At 46.0% G+C, this 17,606-nt stretch overlaps 1 protein-coding gene across 1 annotated transcript; it reads left to right on the forward strand.

Annotated features, from left to right (window-relative positions):
- Positions 1-5,641: 5,641 nt before the first annotated feature.
- On the forward strand, positions 5,642-10,204 carry LOC123161790 (E3 ubiquitin-protein ligase GW2). Its single transcript, XM_044579602.1, has 8 exons — positions 5,642-6,340; positions 6,464-6,515; positions 6,601-6,646; positions 6,866-6,947; positions 7,044-7,200; positions 7,316-7,409; positions 8,617-8,683; positions 9,271-10,204. The coding sequence occupies exons 1-8, from the start codon at positions 6,143-6,145 to the stop codon at positions 9,832-9,834; spliced, it is 1,260 nt and encodes a 419-aa protein (XP_044435537.1). The 5' UTR covers positions 5,642-6,142; the 3' UTR covers positions 9,835-10,204.
- Positions 10,205-17,606: the final 7,402 nt, after the last annotated feature.

A 17,606-nucleotide genomic window follows, 5' to 3' on the forward strand; every position in this document is an offset into this window, starting at 1 on the left:
GTGGATCCAGGATAAGATGGAAATATCCTGACAGTGCAGAGATACTGGCTTTGATTGAAGTCCCGGAATTGCTCTTCAACCGTGTACTCAGGATACCAGCGGTATCCAGCCTCAGTCATTACCCTGACCAACTTAGCAGTATGGCCGGGTACATCTAGGCATCGAGTCAGGCGAACCACTTGATTGAGGTCGCGAGTGGCCATCTGAAAGCATAATCATAATGCAAAGGCATTAGAATTTCTAGCAAAATTTCGGCAGCATAACAGCTGTAAATGCTCAAAAAGGATTTTGAGACATTTGACAAAGGATTTCGTACATACTCAACATCATCATATCAAAGTTCTGAAACCATTCTGGCAACATAATGTGGTAGTAGAACTGAACTAGGCTTGTAACCATCAAACTTATAAGGTACTATTGATTTGTAACACGTGATCCTGATAGAGAGAGTAGATCCTAATTTCTTATCCCCGGTGGAAGAATGGACTGACTCAGATCAGAAAGTCATAAGGTATAAGGAGTAAAAGAGCCTTACGTGCCAACCCACAAACAATTCCCCTACATATAACTAAAGAATTTCTAGACTCAACATCGACCAGTTTGGCTTGGAGAACCTACAGGCAGTCCAGCTCTGATGCCAACGCTGTCAGGACCCCGACTCGATGTCACATCGATCTAGCTGGTAACACCTCATATCACTTTGCGGCCTCACGCACGGTATCCCCACGGGTGTCGTCTTACCTTTTCCCGGGACCGTTTGCGCCTTTTGGCTCACGTATATGATAGTGTCGCTAGCATCCATATGATAAAGAGCCCGGGCTGACATGACTAGTCGTAAACCCAAAGTGGCACAGACTTACAGGGACAGGCATCCATGACCCAGCTTCGAACGTGTCGGTCATCAGCAAGTGGGTCCGGGCTGTAGCACTGGGCTAGCAGGACTCCGGTAAACCGGGCTGTAGCGGGCTAACAGGACTCCGGTACTCAAAGCGTGACATTTCCCCAGAGGGACAGACACAGGAACGAAGAAGGACACATGCCGGCCAGCCTAAGTGTTCCAGAGCAGTAGCAAGCTACCATGGCTCAGCGGTAACACTAGGAGACATTTCCCGGTAAGAGAGGCTACTAAAGATAAACAACTAGATAGTCAGATCCCACACATACCAAGCATTTCAATCATACACACAATATGCTCGATATGTGCAAATACAACGAAGCATCACAACATGACTCTATGACACAAGTACTTTATTTAAGGCTCAGGGAGCCATACATAACATACACAAAGGTACGGGTCTCACGACCCCACATACAAGTCATACAGTCATACAAACCAGCAGCGGAAGTAACTTGTCTGAGTACAGACAACTAGTAAAATAAAAGAGGCTTGGAAAGCCTAGCTATACTATGTGGTCCTTCACAAGCTCAGGGTCACCACCTGGGTCTTTAGCCTACTCGTTGATGTCAACGTCTACATAGAACCCATCAGAAGGGGTTGCAGCGTCTTCTGTAAAAATGTAGATTATAGCAACATGAGTACAAAGGTACTCAGCAAGACTCACATCAGATCCTACATACATGCATAGTATCAAGAAGGGTTGGTGGAGTTATTGCAGCAAGCCAGCTTTGACTCTTGGCTAGGCTAACCTACGATACTCCAACTTGAAATGGTTTTGCGCACACGAGTCCACTACTCACCACTTCAATACACTACCGAGGATCCACCTCCGTCTTCCTACAGAAGAGCCATCCTCGGCACTCACACTTATCTTGAGGCTTTTAGTAGTTTCCATTTACTTGTCTATGAACTGTATAGGCAACCAAGTAGTCCTTTACCGCGGACGCGGCTATTCGAATAGATCATGTTAACCCTGCAGGGGTGTACTTCTTCATACACGCTCTCACCACTTACCGTCGCTTACACGACATGTACTTGGCAACCTTCAAGCGGAAGCCCAACGTGGGTGTCGGCCACGACCTACCTAATCACCTAAGCCTCCAGTCCAGGTTTATCGCCTATTCAGGTTCCATCCGCAGGGAGTCCGGCCGAAGTTTCCCATACGGCCCCGAACGATGTGAACAGGGTTCCCGAGATACCTAACGGGTACTCGGTACACCGTGCCACGTACCTACCGCATCACAGCCCACCCCTACGGTCAGCACTGTCCACGGCCTCCAGTAGGCTACAAACACCAGAAACTACTTGCAACTCCTGGACGGAGAACTAGGGTGAATAAGAAGCCGAGAGGGTCCATTGGTTTCGGGCCCAATGCATGGTAGTAGCTGATTCTTAAATCACACATACAGATCTCAGTGCTTAAGGTCGGCTTCAATAAAACAACCCACCATGTACTCCTACATGGCCTCTCATCGATACCTTTACCAAATCGTGTTCACCACACCACTCTCATTACCGACATAACCATTTCACTCTAGCCCATCACCCAGATGGACCAGACCTGACACGACTCTAAGCATAGCAGGCATAGCAAGGTAGGAACAACACATACATAGGGCTCAATCAACTCCTACACATGCTAGTGGGTTTCATCTAGTTACTGTGGCAATGACAGGTCATGCAGAGGAAATGGGTTTAACTACCGTAGCACACAGCAGTTTGAATCGCGTTGTCTTAATGCAGTAAAAGAGAGCAGGAGCGAGAACATGGGATTGTATCGATATGATCAAATGGTAGGTTGCTTGCCTGATGGTTCGATGCACTGATACGGTTCTTCGTTAGGGTAATCACGGTACTCCTCGGAGGCAGAACCTGTCGCAAAGGACATCGGTACACAACATCACCAAACAATGTGCAACAATATGATGCATGCATGAAACATGGCAATATGAGTGTGTTGGGCTAATGCAACTAAAACCAGAAGGATTTGAGCAAATTTGAATCAAGGATTCAAATTTCAAATTCAAATATGGCCTTTTAAAGTGCTTTTCCTTGTTCTGCTTAAAACATCAATTTAACTTGTTTGATCATGCATGAAAATAGTACAGATGGATAGATTGGATTTTTCTGATCATTTTTCATATATAATTTGTCCAATTTGGAGTTACAGAATAAAAGTTATGAATTTTTGAAGTTTAAATAATATTCTGGAATTTCCTGATTTAAATTAAATCCAGAAATTATAATTATTGCGCCAGCATGACGTCAGCATGACGTCAGTGGTCAACTGCGGCTGGCTGAAGTCAAACCTGACATGTGGGGGCCACACGTCAGTGACAGGGGGGTTTAACAGGTTTAAATTAATCCTAATTAGGGATTAGTGGCACTGGGGCCCACTGTCAGTGTCAGGGGGGGTTGACTAACGGTAATTAGGACTAACTAACCACCTGTCCGACAGGGCCCACGCATCAGTGACCCTGGGGGGTCAAACCTCAGGTCGGACAGGTCAAACCCGCCGGCGGTTAGTCGCCGGCGAGGTCCGCGGCGTGCAGGGGCCTCGGGTTTCCTCTGTGGTGCTCCAAACGGCGTGCGGCTAGGTGCGTTGGATAGCTAGCTCGACGGCGCGTCGGACGGTGGCCGTGGCTGGCCCTGGGGTGGCCGGAGTCGACGGCGGCGAGCTCGGCTGCGGCTGCCGGAGTTCGGGTGCGGTCGGAATCGACGTTGCAGGGGGCTTAGGGAGGCGTTAGTGCGCGCTGCGTGCTCCTGGTGAGGTGGGGAGCACGATAGTGCGCTCGGTTGGGTGCTACGGTGACCGTGGCCACGACGGCGACATCGCCGGCGGCATGGAGCTCTCGGCCGAGGTGGGGCTAGGGCCTAGAGGTCGAAAGAGACCATGGGAGAAGGGGGAAACGATCCGGGGGCTCACCGCGGAGCTGCAGGGATGGTTAGCGGGCTCGGGGACGCGCTGGTGACGGCGAATTCGACGGCGACGACGGTCGGAGCCCGAAGAGGGGAACGGCGACGTGGCGGTGATGCAGGGCTTCCGGGGAGCTGTGGAGTGGTGGGGAGGAAGAGGGGGTCGTGGCGGAGCTTCTGAGCTAGTCGGGGGAGCGAGGGGTGGCCGGAGACGGCTGCTGTGGCGAACGGCGGCGACGGTGGTGTTCGGCCGTGTGAGAGAGAGAGCGAGGGAGAGGAGGGGAGAGCCGGGGGAGAGTGAGAGAGAGCAGGGGGAGAGGCGTGGCGTCGTCCAGGGCATCGAGGCGAGGAGAGGGAGGGCAGGCAGGCAGGGAGAGAGGTGGCGTGGCGCGGTGGCGCGCGCGCGCGCCGGCCACACTCCCCTCCCTCTGTCGGGACGAAGACGACAGAGGAGGGAGGTGGGCTGGGCCGGTTGCTGGCTGGGCCAGCCAGCTGGCTGGGCCGCACAGTGGAGGAGCCCAGGTAAGTTTCTACTGTTATATATTTTTCTGTTTTCTAATTTCTGACATTTGTTTTGATTTAAAAAATATATTAAATCATTTATTTAACTTATGCCAATTTTTGCAGGAGCTATATATATTAATCCAGAGCTCTTTTATAAATGGCATAATATTTGGACATATATTAATATATATAATTAATATATTTCCAATGCAAATATTTATGCATTAATTCCAAATGCCCAAAATAAATGTCCATGAGCCACTAAAATTATTGGTTTGATTTTTATCTCTGTCCAATATTTTCAGAGAGCAACATGAGCATTTTCTTGGATCCTTTTGGAGGAATTTTTATTTGGGTCATTTTCAAAATGATTCTGAGGGTTTCACAGATCCCCATTTCAAGTTTCTGATGAAAGAGTAAACATGATGCAACACTCTAATGCATGACTAGCTAGGGTGTGACAGGTTGGAACGGTTGGATCACCACTTTCTTTGCCCATTCAACTACATCCTACAATGCATACAGATGATGCACATGTTCATCGTCTTGTAGTATAACCCGCAGCACGCCCCGAGCTAACAAAGGAAGAGAACAGATGAACAACAAGTTGCAACATTCAGAAGATCAATGGAATGACCAACACATAGAGCTACAGGCCACGACATTTACGAGGTCTGATTGTCGCACCACTTGGTCACCGGTATCGCGCTTGTTTGTATGTGCCGCAATACTTGTTGAGGTGCCCTTGACTGGTGTACCATCGGTTGTCGGACTCGAGGTGCGTGAGGGATTCACATGCACAACCTGTTGTTCCTGCTCCTCCTTCTTCGCTTCGGGGACGAAGGTCCTACGATAGGTAAGAGCACGCGCAAGCACTTGACCGGGGGGAGGGGGGGTAGCGCTTCTACTCCTCCACCGTTACTAAAAGACCAGAGGTGATGGCTTTTGAATTGCAGGGTATGGAAAGTGGGTGTTGATGAACAAAATCATCTACATTTGCGGAAACCACTACTGGTAAATTTCGCAGCAAAATTGTAGCACCATGTTGGCACGGTGTGGCGAGTCAAGCATGCACGGTCGAACACGTCCGCATCCGCTCCACCGGAAAAAGCCGGTGCTACTGCTAGTGCTACGAGATACAGTAAAGCCGTGCGGCCTGACGGTTAAGCAAGTTAACCGGAAGGAACTGCTAAACCCCCGGTCACCGGCGACCGGGCCGGTGAGCGACCCACACCACCCGACTTGATTATCAATCAATCAATCGCTTGCGGGGTTGGTTCTCCCTCCCAAGTTCCCAGCCCGCCGCCGGTCGCCATCCGCCCCGGCCGCTGTACGCTTCCAATCGTCGCGTCGCCCGTCGCCGAATCAGCCGCAGCGAGGTTTAACAAGACACGAAGGTCGATAAAAGCAGCAGCAGGGAGAGAGAGACAGAGAGGTCGCGCGCTACGTAGCCAGGAACCTAATCCATCCATCCACCCGGATCAGGGAGGGAGAGGGTGGGGAGCGTGGAAGAATCCGCTTTTGGCCCTTCCGGTTCCGGCTGACTGACACACCCACCCCAGCCCAGCCAGGGAGGAGATCGTTCCTACTCGTACCACGACAGGCGACAAATCTTCCTTCTCTGTCGTCTCCGTCCTCCTCGTCGGCGCCGCTTCCTCCACTCCATCCTCCTCCTCCCCCGCTGTGGGGGTTAAGGCCTGACTGAAGGGGGCGGGTAGGTGCGTCCCGGCTGCTGTTGCGGTTTTACTATTTATTAACAAGTCCACGGGTCGCCGCCCGCCTGCCTGGGCTTGGCTTGCCGAGGAGGGAGGGAGGGAGGGGGGGATGGGGAACCGGGTCGGGGGGCGGCGGCGGCGGTCGCCGGTGGACGAGCGCTACACGGCGCCGCAGGGGCTCTACCCGCACCCGGACATCGACCTCAAGAAGCTGCGCCGCCTCATCCTCGAGGCCAAGCTCGCGCCCTGCCACCCGGGCGCCGACGACCCCAGGCCAGACCTCGACGAGTGCCCAATCTGCTTCCTGGTCAGTCCGTTTATCACCCCTTTCCCAATCTCTGCTCAGCTTCTTCTTCTTCCGCTATCCACTTGGATCCATCATAGATGCAGAATTCTGACTCGAGCTTCTCCCCCCCTCCCGCGCCTGCAGTTTTATCCAAGCCTCAACCGCTCCAAGTGCTGCGCCAAGGGGATTTGCACCGGTGAGTTAATTTCTGGCGGATGTCTTCTTCCTTGAGAATTCGCATGGTGTCTGACTTGCTCTGCTTCCTGCCTGCGCGCGTGCAGAGTGCTTCCTCCAGATGAAGTCTCCCACCTCCTGCCGGCCAACACAGTATCCTACTATCTCACTTCTCGTCAGTTCTTCCTATTCTTCCTAGGATAGTAAGTACATGATGCTGATGGCTATCTTTTGTTTTGGTGCCGGTGACCACGGCCTATCACCAATTCTTGTTTACTTCTTGTTCCTTGAATTGCAAGGTGCCACAGTTCCGTGCACCACAGCCTGTAAACCGGTTACTGCCTGTTTAGTTGCCGTTCCTTAACTTTTAAGGTGTCCGTACTGCAAGATGCTGAATTACGCCGTGGAGTACCGCGGCGTCAAGACCAAGGAGGAGAAGGGCGTCGAGCAGATTGTGAGTGCCCGTAGTAAAACTGTTGTCCAGTGGTGTCTGCTTTCGTTTCTATGCTAGTTTTGCTATAATTGGGCGGTGCTGCGAAATCATGTGTAGGAGGAGCAGAGGGTGATTGAGGCGCAGATCAGGATGCGGCATCAGGAGCTCCAGGACGACGCTGAGCGGCTCAAGAACAAGCAGGTTGCTGCTTCGACCGATGAAGTAACAATCGCACAAGTCGAACCTTGTGATACTGGTGGCACATCCACCCCAGGTGTGTAGATTGCCGTAGCCTCTGTGTCTGCTGACTGACTGGCTCTATCTGTTTCTCTCTCTGTTTTTTGTTTGTTGCACAATTGCTGACTGGCAATTGTCCATATTGTTGATAGCTGCAAGCGGTGCCCAAGGCAATGATGCCGTCTCAGGTCAAGTACAGCATTCGGAGCTGCTATTGAAGAATGCTGAACGCTTGAGGCAGTTGCGGTATGTACTGGCTAACCATTTTCTTCTTTCTATCCTGCTCAACTCGTGTGACTATGGTTGCATCAATCAATTGTGGATTGCTTGTGCTTTCTAGATAAAACTCAGTTGAAGTACTGTAACTGTTGTTGCTTCAGTGGTTTGGACCCTCGCTGAAAGTTTTGTGCGCAAAATAATTAATCCTCAGTTGCACCAAATCAGGGAATTTGATAGCTTACCACCTGTACTTATCTGTAATCAAAGTGTCCTTACTTATTCCCCATTAGAAAATGTGACGGCTTACTATATGTAAATTCTGATAGAATTTTGTGCATTCTCTCCACCTGCTACAATAGTAATGGTCTGTCTCGCAATTAATAAGTAACAGGATGTGTCAGCTAGATGCTTATATGTTGTCATGTTTGTTGTCAAGTAAGGTCTTGGCAGTACCATGGAGACAAGATAGCTGTCAGTTTAAGATTTCTGTCTGCTCTTTTCTGTAGCAGTTTGTTGAACATCTTCGGGATGCCCTTGGCACCTTGATCATGCTGCTCTTTACTTGAAGCTAAATGGTTGTTGCGTGATCAATTAATACACCCAACTCTTGGTGTACCTTACCTAAGCACTGTATGGCGCCTATATGTATTGCTGCTTTTGACTTTTCTAGAAGATCTTCAGTTTAATTTGTATTAAAACATTATGAGAATCTCTAGCTACATATTACGTTCAATGGATTTCATTACTAGGCAATAAATGATAGGACATCCATCTTGAACTGAAAAGAAGATTTGACTATTGTTCGTTTTTAACTCACCCTTATCTGTGGATTTTCTGTGGGAATATCGTCGAAGCATCTATTGCTTGGTAGTCTTTCTTTTCCAGGAAAGGTCTGCTGAGTTTGAAATGCACCTGCTTTAAGGATCAATAGGTACAGCTTGGAAACAGAATTGTGCTGTTTTTCACCCGTTCCTTCCACCCTATTAGGCAACGCAGTTTATCCCATTATCTTAGCATTTTACTTGTTTTGCTTTAGTTTTCACTAGCTCTTTGTCATTTCGAGGAGTTAGAATCTAAGCCATCTAGGCACTGTCCCTGTCTTAAACCATAAGAAAAGATGTGCTAGTGAAAACACACTTGCCATCATCCCTTTACTCTCACTACCTATATTCGTCTATATCACAGTTATTGGTAATTTGGCATTGATAATACTGATGAATTCCTTAAAATGCAGGGATAATAATTTCGACATGGATCTTGAAGAAGTTATGCTTATGGAAGCGATTTGGCTTTCTGTACAAGTATGTTAAGATATTGCTGAATGAGATCTCTTGCTGAACTTATTTTCCAAATAGTTAGTTACTTAGTTTATAGAACTTGTTTTTTTCTTTCTTTTCTAAAAGATTTCAAAAAGGTTTATCCAGGGATAGGTCACATTTTGCCGCCATATCACAGAAAATGAGTTTTCTTTAGCATAGTTTGTAAGCATGATGGTCATGTGAATTCTTAATAGTACCGTCCAATACTATGTTCATCTTTTGCTGTTTACCATCTCCATTCACATAGTAGCTGCTTTTCAATTAATCATCATATGTCCTTCTCCTATAATTGGTCATCAGTCGGTTCAATATCCCTTTGAGTTACATGCTAATTAACTTAGAACCTGCTTGTTCACATAAATCTAAAATGCTGCTTATTTCTTGATATGTGAAACCTACTTTAGAAGTTATGTGTGCCAATCATTGTCATGTTCGCGGGTAGCCAGGGTAGGTGGTTCCATCAGTAGAATTGTATAGAAGTTTTCAAGGAATAAAACACCATTTAGACACTGCTTGTGTTAATGGGGAAAGGACAGTACTAATCATCTTACTAAAATAACCATGAACAGGATCAGGAAGCCTTAGGAAATCCAGGGAGCATAGGTGCCGTGCCACCAACACTTCCTCCAAGATGCTACGATGCATCCGGGGCCGCTTCAGCAGAAGCAGCTCCACCCGGTGGATTCGCCTGCGCGGTCGCGGCTCTAGCGGAGCAACAACACATGCTTGGAGACCCTTCCAGCGCTGCCACCTGCCAAACATCAAGACACGACATCCTCAGCAGGTCACAAAGGTCCTTCACAGAGGACCTGAGCATAGCCGGGAGCAGTTCCTCGGCCACCAGGGTCGAGGAACCACCAAACGGCAGAACGCCGCAGTCAAGAGACGGCGCGGACTACTCCAACAACGACGGGTGGTCGGAGGCGGCCGAGGCCAGCACCAGCTGCGCCGGCTCCGACATCACGGTAGAGGCCGGGGCCGCCAGTTTGGCGGCTGCTGCTTCGGACGTGTCTAGCATCGGTTCGGGCAACGTGCCCGACAGCTTTGAGGAGCAGATGATGCTGGCCATGGCGCTCTCGCTGGTCGACGCCCGGGGGGTCGGAGGCTCTCCTCCAGGGCTAGCTTGGCGGTAGCCGCTTTGCCCCATCCTATTTATTCGTTCCGGTCGGCTGGCGGGTGTTGTTCCTAGGTTTCTTCCTCTTGTGTGACAGAAAAGGCATAGGATTTTAGGTGGGGGCGGGTAAACGGAGATTGGCTCTGGATGTTGTGCATAGTGACTGGTGGGATAAATCTGCATATTTGCAGGTAGTGCTTGGCTATTTCTGTTCTTTTCTTTTTGTTTCTTCGCAAATGTAGAAAGTAGGTTGTGTCAGCCTGTCAGGCAGACCTTTGCCTGCCTGCATAGTTGAGGTCGTGCCGTTGAAGATGCGGAAATTGTGTAAATGGAGAAAGTTTCTCTCTGTTCATGCTGTGGGTGATCTAAATTACTGTCTGAAGGCTAAATTACTCCTGGAGGTCACATGTTACGTCAGTGCTTATTACTGTATCGTTCCTCCCATGTGCTCAGCTGAAACTGGAGTCTGGAGGTGCAGGCTACGTACCATGGCGGAGTCCTTGTGGCTGGCGCCGTCCATGTCAGAGCCAGAAACTGGGGCGAGTTGTACTAGGATGTGGACGGGCTCAGTCAGGCCCGCGCCGTGCAGTCAGGGCCGCAGACCAGCTGTTCAGCATGGAACACACATCACAACCGATCAGCATTCAGCAGCTGCATTGGGCGGCCGCCTGATGGTAAGTTCTCCTCAAGCACTAGCATTTGTACCTCGGCTTTGGGCCAGGCCGGACTTTTCAGTCTGGGTTTCCCTTCAAGCCCAATCTGCAAAGAGCAACTCTGTACTGCATACGAAGCGCGTTGCATGATTGTTCATAGCATGCGGAGTCGACGCGCAAACTCAAAATCGCTATATTCTACGCTTCAAATTCCATCTGCCTCCTGGTATCCACTTATCAATGGGATATCATTTTCCCTCAATCTCTGTTCCAGCTCTCCTTTGGTGGTTAGTTGAAGAGGTAGGTTTAGGGTTTTGCGTGAGTGGCTAACATCCAGCCTCACGTCTCTCTTTATATAGATGAACATAATATAATTATATACGTATATAAATACGTGTACATGTACAATATGCTAAACCCTATTTTACATGCCCCTCAATCTGAACTACATACAAAATTCAGATTGGTTCTGAAAAGGTCTAGCATCCGTCGAGTAGCGGGTTTAGTAAATACATCCGCTAGCTGATCATCAGTTGAGATAAACCTGACTTTCAGTTTACCAACAGCTACTCGTTCCCTCACAAAATGGAAATCAATCTCAATGTGTTTGGTCCGAGCATGAAACACTGGATTCGCCGTCAGGTAAGTTGCCCCTAAATTATCACACCATAATATGGGCGTGCGCTGCCGTGTGACTCCAAGTTCTGTGAGAACTGTGTCTATCCAAATGGCTTCAGTCGCGCCATTGGCCAACGCCTTGTACGCTGCCTCGGTGCTAGACCTCGAGACTGTAGGCTGCTTCTTGGAACTCCAAGATATAAGATTTGGGTCCAACAAATATAGCAAAGCCACCAGTAGAATGCATGTCGTCAACACAACCTGCCCAGTCTGCATCGGTGAATATACTGACTCTAGTAAATCTGGACTTACAAATCCGTAGTCCCGTGTCTAGCGTATCTTTGACATACCTCAAAATACGCTTAACTGCTTCCCAATGAACCTCCGTAGGCTGAGACAGGAACTGGTACACTTTATTCACGGCAAAGGAGATATCTGGACGAGTGAGTGTCAGATACTGAAGTGCTCCAACTACACTGCGATACCTGAAAGAGTCGTCGGTACTCAGCAATGCACCACTGTGACGCGAAAGGCTCTCGGATGTAGCAAGTGGAGTGGAAGTGGACTTGCAGTTGTCCATGTTGACGCGATGAAGGAGATCAAGTGCATACTTCTTCTACGTCAATGTTATGCCCCCTGAATGAAAGGACGCTTCCAAACCAAGGAAGTACTCCAACCGGCCCAAGTCTTTGATGGGAAAACTCGCAGACAAGGACTGCACAAGGCGATCCACCACAGTAGGTGTAGAACCAGCAATCACAATATCATCAACATACACCAGCATGTATATCTGAATAGCACCATGTGAAAAAATGAACAGGGATGCATCTGCCTTGGAGGGAACAAAACCAAGCTGTGAGAGCCGCTGACTCAACCGAGCATACCAGGCACGCGGTGACTGTTTGAGCCCGTAGATGGACCGCTGGAGTTTGCAGACATGAGAGGGATAACGAGCATCCGCAAAACCAAGGGGCTGCTGTGCTACGTCTCGAGCTTGCGTTCGTTTTCCCCGAAGAGGAGAGGATGATGCAACACAGTAGCGTAAGTATTTCCCTTAGTTTTTGAGAACCAAGGTATCAATCCAGTAGGAGGTCACGCGCAAGTCCCTCGTACCTGCACAACACGATAGCAACTCGCAACCAACGTTTAGGGGTTGTCAATCCCTTCACGGTCACTTATGAGAGTGAGATCTGATAGAGATAATATTTTTGGTATTTTTGGTATAAAGATGCAAAGTAAAAAGTAAAGGCAAAGCAAGTAAATAAAGTGATAGAGATTGATATGATGAGAATAGACCCGGGGGCCATAGGTTTCACTAGTGGCTTCTCTCAAGAGCATAAGTATTCTACGGTGGGTGAACAAATTACTGTTGAGCAATTGATAGAATCGAGCATAGTTATGAGGTTATCTAGGTATGATCATGTATATAGGCATCACGTCTGAGACAAGTAGATCGAAACGATTCTGCATCTACTACTATTACTCCACTCATCGACCGCTATCCAGCATGCATCTAGAGTATTAAGTTAAAAACAAAGTAACGCCTTAAGCAAGATGACATGATGTAGAGGAATAAATTCATGCAATATGATAAATACCCCATCTTGTTATCCTCGATGGCAACAATACAATACATGCCTTGCAAGTCTTTCTGTCACTGAGTAAGGACACTGCAAGATTGAACCCAAAGCCATGCACTTCTCCCATTGCAAGAACTACCAATCTAGTTGGCCAAACCGAACGGATAATTCGAAGAGACTTGCAAAGATAACTCAATCATACATAAAAGAATTCAGAGAAGAATCAAATATTTTCCATAGATAAGTTGGATCATAAACCCACAATTCATCGGTCTCAACAAACACACCGCAAAAAGAAGATTACATCGAATAGATCTCCACGAGAGAGGGGGAGAACATTGTATTGAGATCCAAAAAGAGAGAAGAGGCCATCTAGCTACTAGCTATGGACCCAAAGGTCTGAAGTAAACTACTCACACTTCATCGGAGGGGCTATGGTGTTGATGTAGAAGCCCTCCGTGGTGGATGCCCTCTCCGGCGGAGCTCCGGAACAGGCCCCAAGATGGGATCTCGTGGATACAGAAGGTTGCGGCGGTGGAATTAGGTTTTTGGCTCCGTCTCTGGTCTATTGGGGATACGTAGGTATATATATAGGAGGAAGGAGTACGTCGGTGGAGCTTCAAAGGGCCCACGAGTTAGGGGGCGCGCCCAGGGGGGCGCACCCTCCACCCTCGTGACCTCCTCGGAAGCTTCTTGGAGTAGGGTCCAAGTCTCCTGGATCACGTTCGGTGAGAAAATCACGTTCCCGAAGGTTTCATTCCGTTTGGACTCCGTTTGATATTCCGTTTCTTCGAAACACTGAAATAGGCAAAAAACAACAATTCTGGGCTGGGCCTCCGGTTAATAGGTTAGTCCCAAAAATAATATAAAAGTGAAAAATAAAGCCCAATATAGTCCAAAACAGTAGATAAAGTAGCATGGAGCAATCAAAAATTATAGATACGTTGGAGACGTATCAAGCATCCCCAAGCTTAATTCCTGCTCATCCTCGAGTAGGTAAATGATAAAAAGGAATTTTTGATGCGGAGTGATACTTTGGCATAATTTCAATGTAAATCTTCTTAATCATGGCATGAATATTCAGATCCGAAAGATTCAAGATAAAAGTTCATATTGACATAAAAATAATAATACTTCAAGCATACTAATCAAACAATTATGTCATCTCAAAATAACATGGCCAAAGAAAGTCCATCCCTACAAAATCATATAGTTAGGCTATGCTTTATTTTCGTCACACAAAGATGTTCCAAACTTCTGTACCCCCGATGACAAGCCAAGCAATTGTTTCATACTCAAATAATCTCAAACTCTTTCAACCTTCACGCAATACATGAGCGTGAGCCATGGATATAGCACTATGGGTGGAATAAAATATGATGATGGGGATTGTGTGGAGAAGACAAAAAAGGAGAAAGTCTCATATTGACGAGGATAATCAACGGGCTATGGAGATGCCCATCAATTGATGTCAACATGAGGAGTAGGGATTGCCATGCAACGGATGCACTAGAGCTATGAATGCTCAACAAAAGAAAACTAGTGGGTGTGCATCCAACTCGCTTGCTCACGAAGACCTAGGGCATTTTGAGGAAGCCCATCATTGGAATATACAAGCCAAGTTCTATAATGGAAAATTCCCACTAGTATAAACAAGACAATTTATGAGACTCACTATATGAAAAACATGGTGCTACTTTGAAGCACAAATATATGAGACTCACTACATGAAGAACAAGGTGCTATTTTGAAGCATGATGTGGTAAAAGGATAGTAACATTGCCCCTTCTCTCTTTTTCTCTCATTTTTTATTGGCCTTTCTTTTTTTATTGGCCTTTCTCTTTTTTTTCGTCCGGAGTCTCATCCCGACTTGTGGGGGAATCATAGTCTCCATCATCCTTTTCCTCACTAGGGCAATGCTCTAATAATGATGATCATCACACTTCTATTGATTACAACATAAGGATTACAACTCGAAACTAGAACAAGATATGACTCTATATGAATGCCTCCGGCGGTGTACCGGGATGGTGCAATGAATCAAGAGTGACATGTATGGAAAATAATGCATGGTGGCTTTGCCACAAATACAATGTCAACTACAAGATCATGCAATGGCAATATGACAAAAGTAATGCATGTCACGATGATGATGGTGGAAGTTGCATGGCAATATATCTCGGAATGGCTATGGACATGCCATGATAGGTAGGTATGGTGGCTGTTTTGAGGAAGATAAAAGGAGGTTTATGTGTGATAAAGCGTATCGTATCACGGGGTTTGGATGCACCGGTGAAGTTTGCACCAACTCTCAAGGTGAGAAAGGGCAATGCACGGTACCGAAGAGGCTAACAAAGGCGGAAAGGTGAGAGTGCGTATAATCTATGGACTCAACATTAGTCAAAAGAACTCATATACTTATTGCAAAAATTTAGAAGTCATCAAAAATTCAAATACTACGCGCATGCTCCTAGGGGGATAGATTGGTAGGAAAACACCATCGCTCGTCCCCGACCGCCACTCATAAGGATGCACAAGCCAGGTACACTTCATGTTTCAAATTTGTTACACAACTTTAACCATACGTGCATGCTACGGGATTTGCTAACTTCAACACAAGTATTTCTCAAATTCACAACTATTCAAATAGCACGACTTTGATATTATCACCTCCATATCTCAAAACAATTATCAAGCATCAAACTTAAATTAATTCACTCAAGAAAGAAAGTTTCACAAATCTTGAATTCCAAGTATATTAACATTAAGCAAATTACCATGCTATTAATGACTCTCAAAATAATCTAAGTGAAGCATGAGAGATCAAGTTTCTTTAAAACAAATCCACCACCGTGCTCTAAAAGATCCAAGTGAAGTACTAGAGCAAAAATTATCACGCTCTAAAGATATAAGTGAAGCACATATAGCAAAGCTATCAAGCTCAAAAGGTATAAGTGAAGCACATAGAGTATTCTAACAAATTCCAAATTATGTATGGCTCTCTCAAAAGGTGTGTACAGCAAGGATGATTGCGGTAAACTAACAAGCAAATATACAAATAGTACAAGACGTTCCAAGCAAAACACATATCATGTTGGTGAATAAAAATATAGCTCCAAGTAAATTACCGATGGAAGTGGACAAAAGAGGGGATGCCTTCCGGGGCATCCCCAAGCTTTGACTTTTTGGTGTCCTTGGATTATCTTGGGGGTGACATGGGCATCCCCAAGCTTAGGCTCTTGCCACTCCTTGTTCCATAATCCATCAAAAGAATTCACCCAAAACTTGAAAACTTCACAACACAAAACTCAACAGAAATCTCGTGAGCTCCGTTAGAGAAAGAAAACAAAAGACTACTTCAAGGTACTGTAATGAAATCATTCTTTATTTATATTAGTGTTAAACCTACTGTATTCCAATTTCTATATGGTTTATAAACTAATTTACTAGCCATAGATTCATCAAAATAAGCAAACAACACACGAAAAACAGAATCTGTCAAAAACAGAACAGTCTGTAGTAATCTGTAACTAACGCAAACTTCTGGAACTCTAAAAATTCTATCAAAATAGGAAGTCCTGGAAATATTATTTATTGATTAGCAGCAAAAAGAATCAACGCAAAATCACTCTCTAGTAAAAAATGGCAGCTAAACTCGTGAGCGCTAAGGTTTCTGTTTTTCAGCAGAATCAAATCAACTATCATCGTAGGTTATCCTATAGGTCCTACTTGGCACAAACACTAATTAAAACATAAAACCACATCCAAACAGAAGGTAGATGAATTATTTATTCCTAAACAGAAGCAAAAACAAAAAACACAAAATAAAATTGGGTTGCCTCCCTACAAGCGCTATCGTTTAACGCCCCTAGCTAGGCATTGAGATTATGATGATGCTCGAATGAAAGATAGGAATTGAAGCACAAAGAGAGCATCATAAAACATGTGACAAACACACTTAAGTCTAGCATACTTCCTATGCTTAGGCATCTTGTAAGCAAACAAATTATCAAGGCAAGCAAAAACTAGCATATGCAAGGAAGAACAAAGAGATGATAGCAATCTCAACATGAAGAGAGGTAACTTAGTAACATGAAAACTTCTACAACCATATTTTCCTCTCTCATAATAATTACATGTAGGATCATAAGCAAATTCAACAACATAGCTATCACAAAACATATTCTGAACACGATCCACATGTATGCAAAGTTGACACTCTTCCAAAATAGTGGGATTAACATTAACTAAAGTCATGACCTCTCCAAACCCACTTTTATCAAAAACTTCATAAGATTGAACATTATCCAAATATGTGGGATCTAAAGTTGGCACTCTTCCAAACCCACCTTCAATATTAATGCAAACACTATTATTAATCTCATATTCATCATGGGGATTAAATAAATTTTCAAGATCATAAGATGAATCACCCCAATCATGATCATTGCAACAAGTAGAGGACATAGCAAAACTAGCATCCCCAAGCTTAGGGTTTTGCATCTTATTAGCACAATTGACAACAAAAGATTTTATAATAAAATCATTCCAATCATGCTTTTTATTCAAAGATCTATCGTGAGTCACTTCACGGATTTCAGGCAAAACCTTATAAAGATAATCTAGTGCATCCAAATTACTAGGAATTGGTTCATCATAATTGGATCCCTTAAAAAGATTGGCAAGCGGATCAAGATCCATGGACTTTTAGCGAGCAAAGATGCAAGCAAAAAGAAGGTACAAGCAAACATAAGACCGAATGGAAGAAGGGCGAATAAAACGGCAAGGTAGAAGTGGGGGAGAGGAAAACGAGAGGCAAATGGCAAATAATGTAATGCGAGAGATAGGGATTGTGATGGATACTTGGTATGTTGACTTTTGCGCAAGCCTCCCCGGCAACGGCGCCAGAAATTCTTCTTGCTACGTCTCGAGCTTGCGTT

This window comes from Triticum aestivum, chromosome 7B (genome assembly GCF_018294505.1).
Source record: "Triticum aestivum cultivar Chinese Spring chromosome 7B, IWGSC CS RefSeq v2.1, whole genome shotgun sequence".
NCBI lineage: Eukaryota > Viridiplantae > Streptophyta > Magnoliopsida > Poales > Poaceae > Triticum > Triticum aestivum.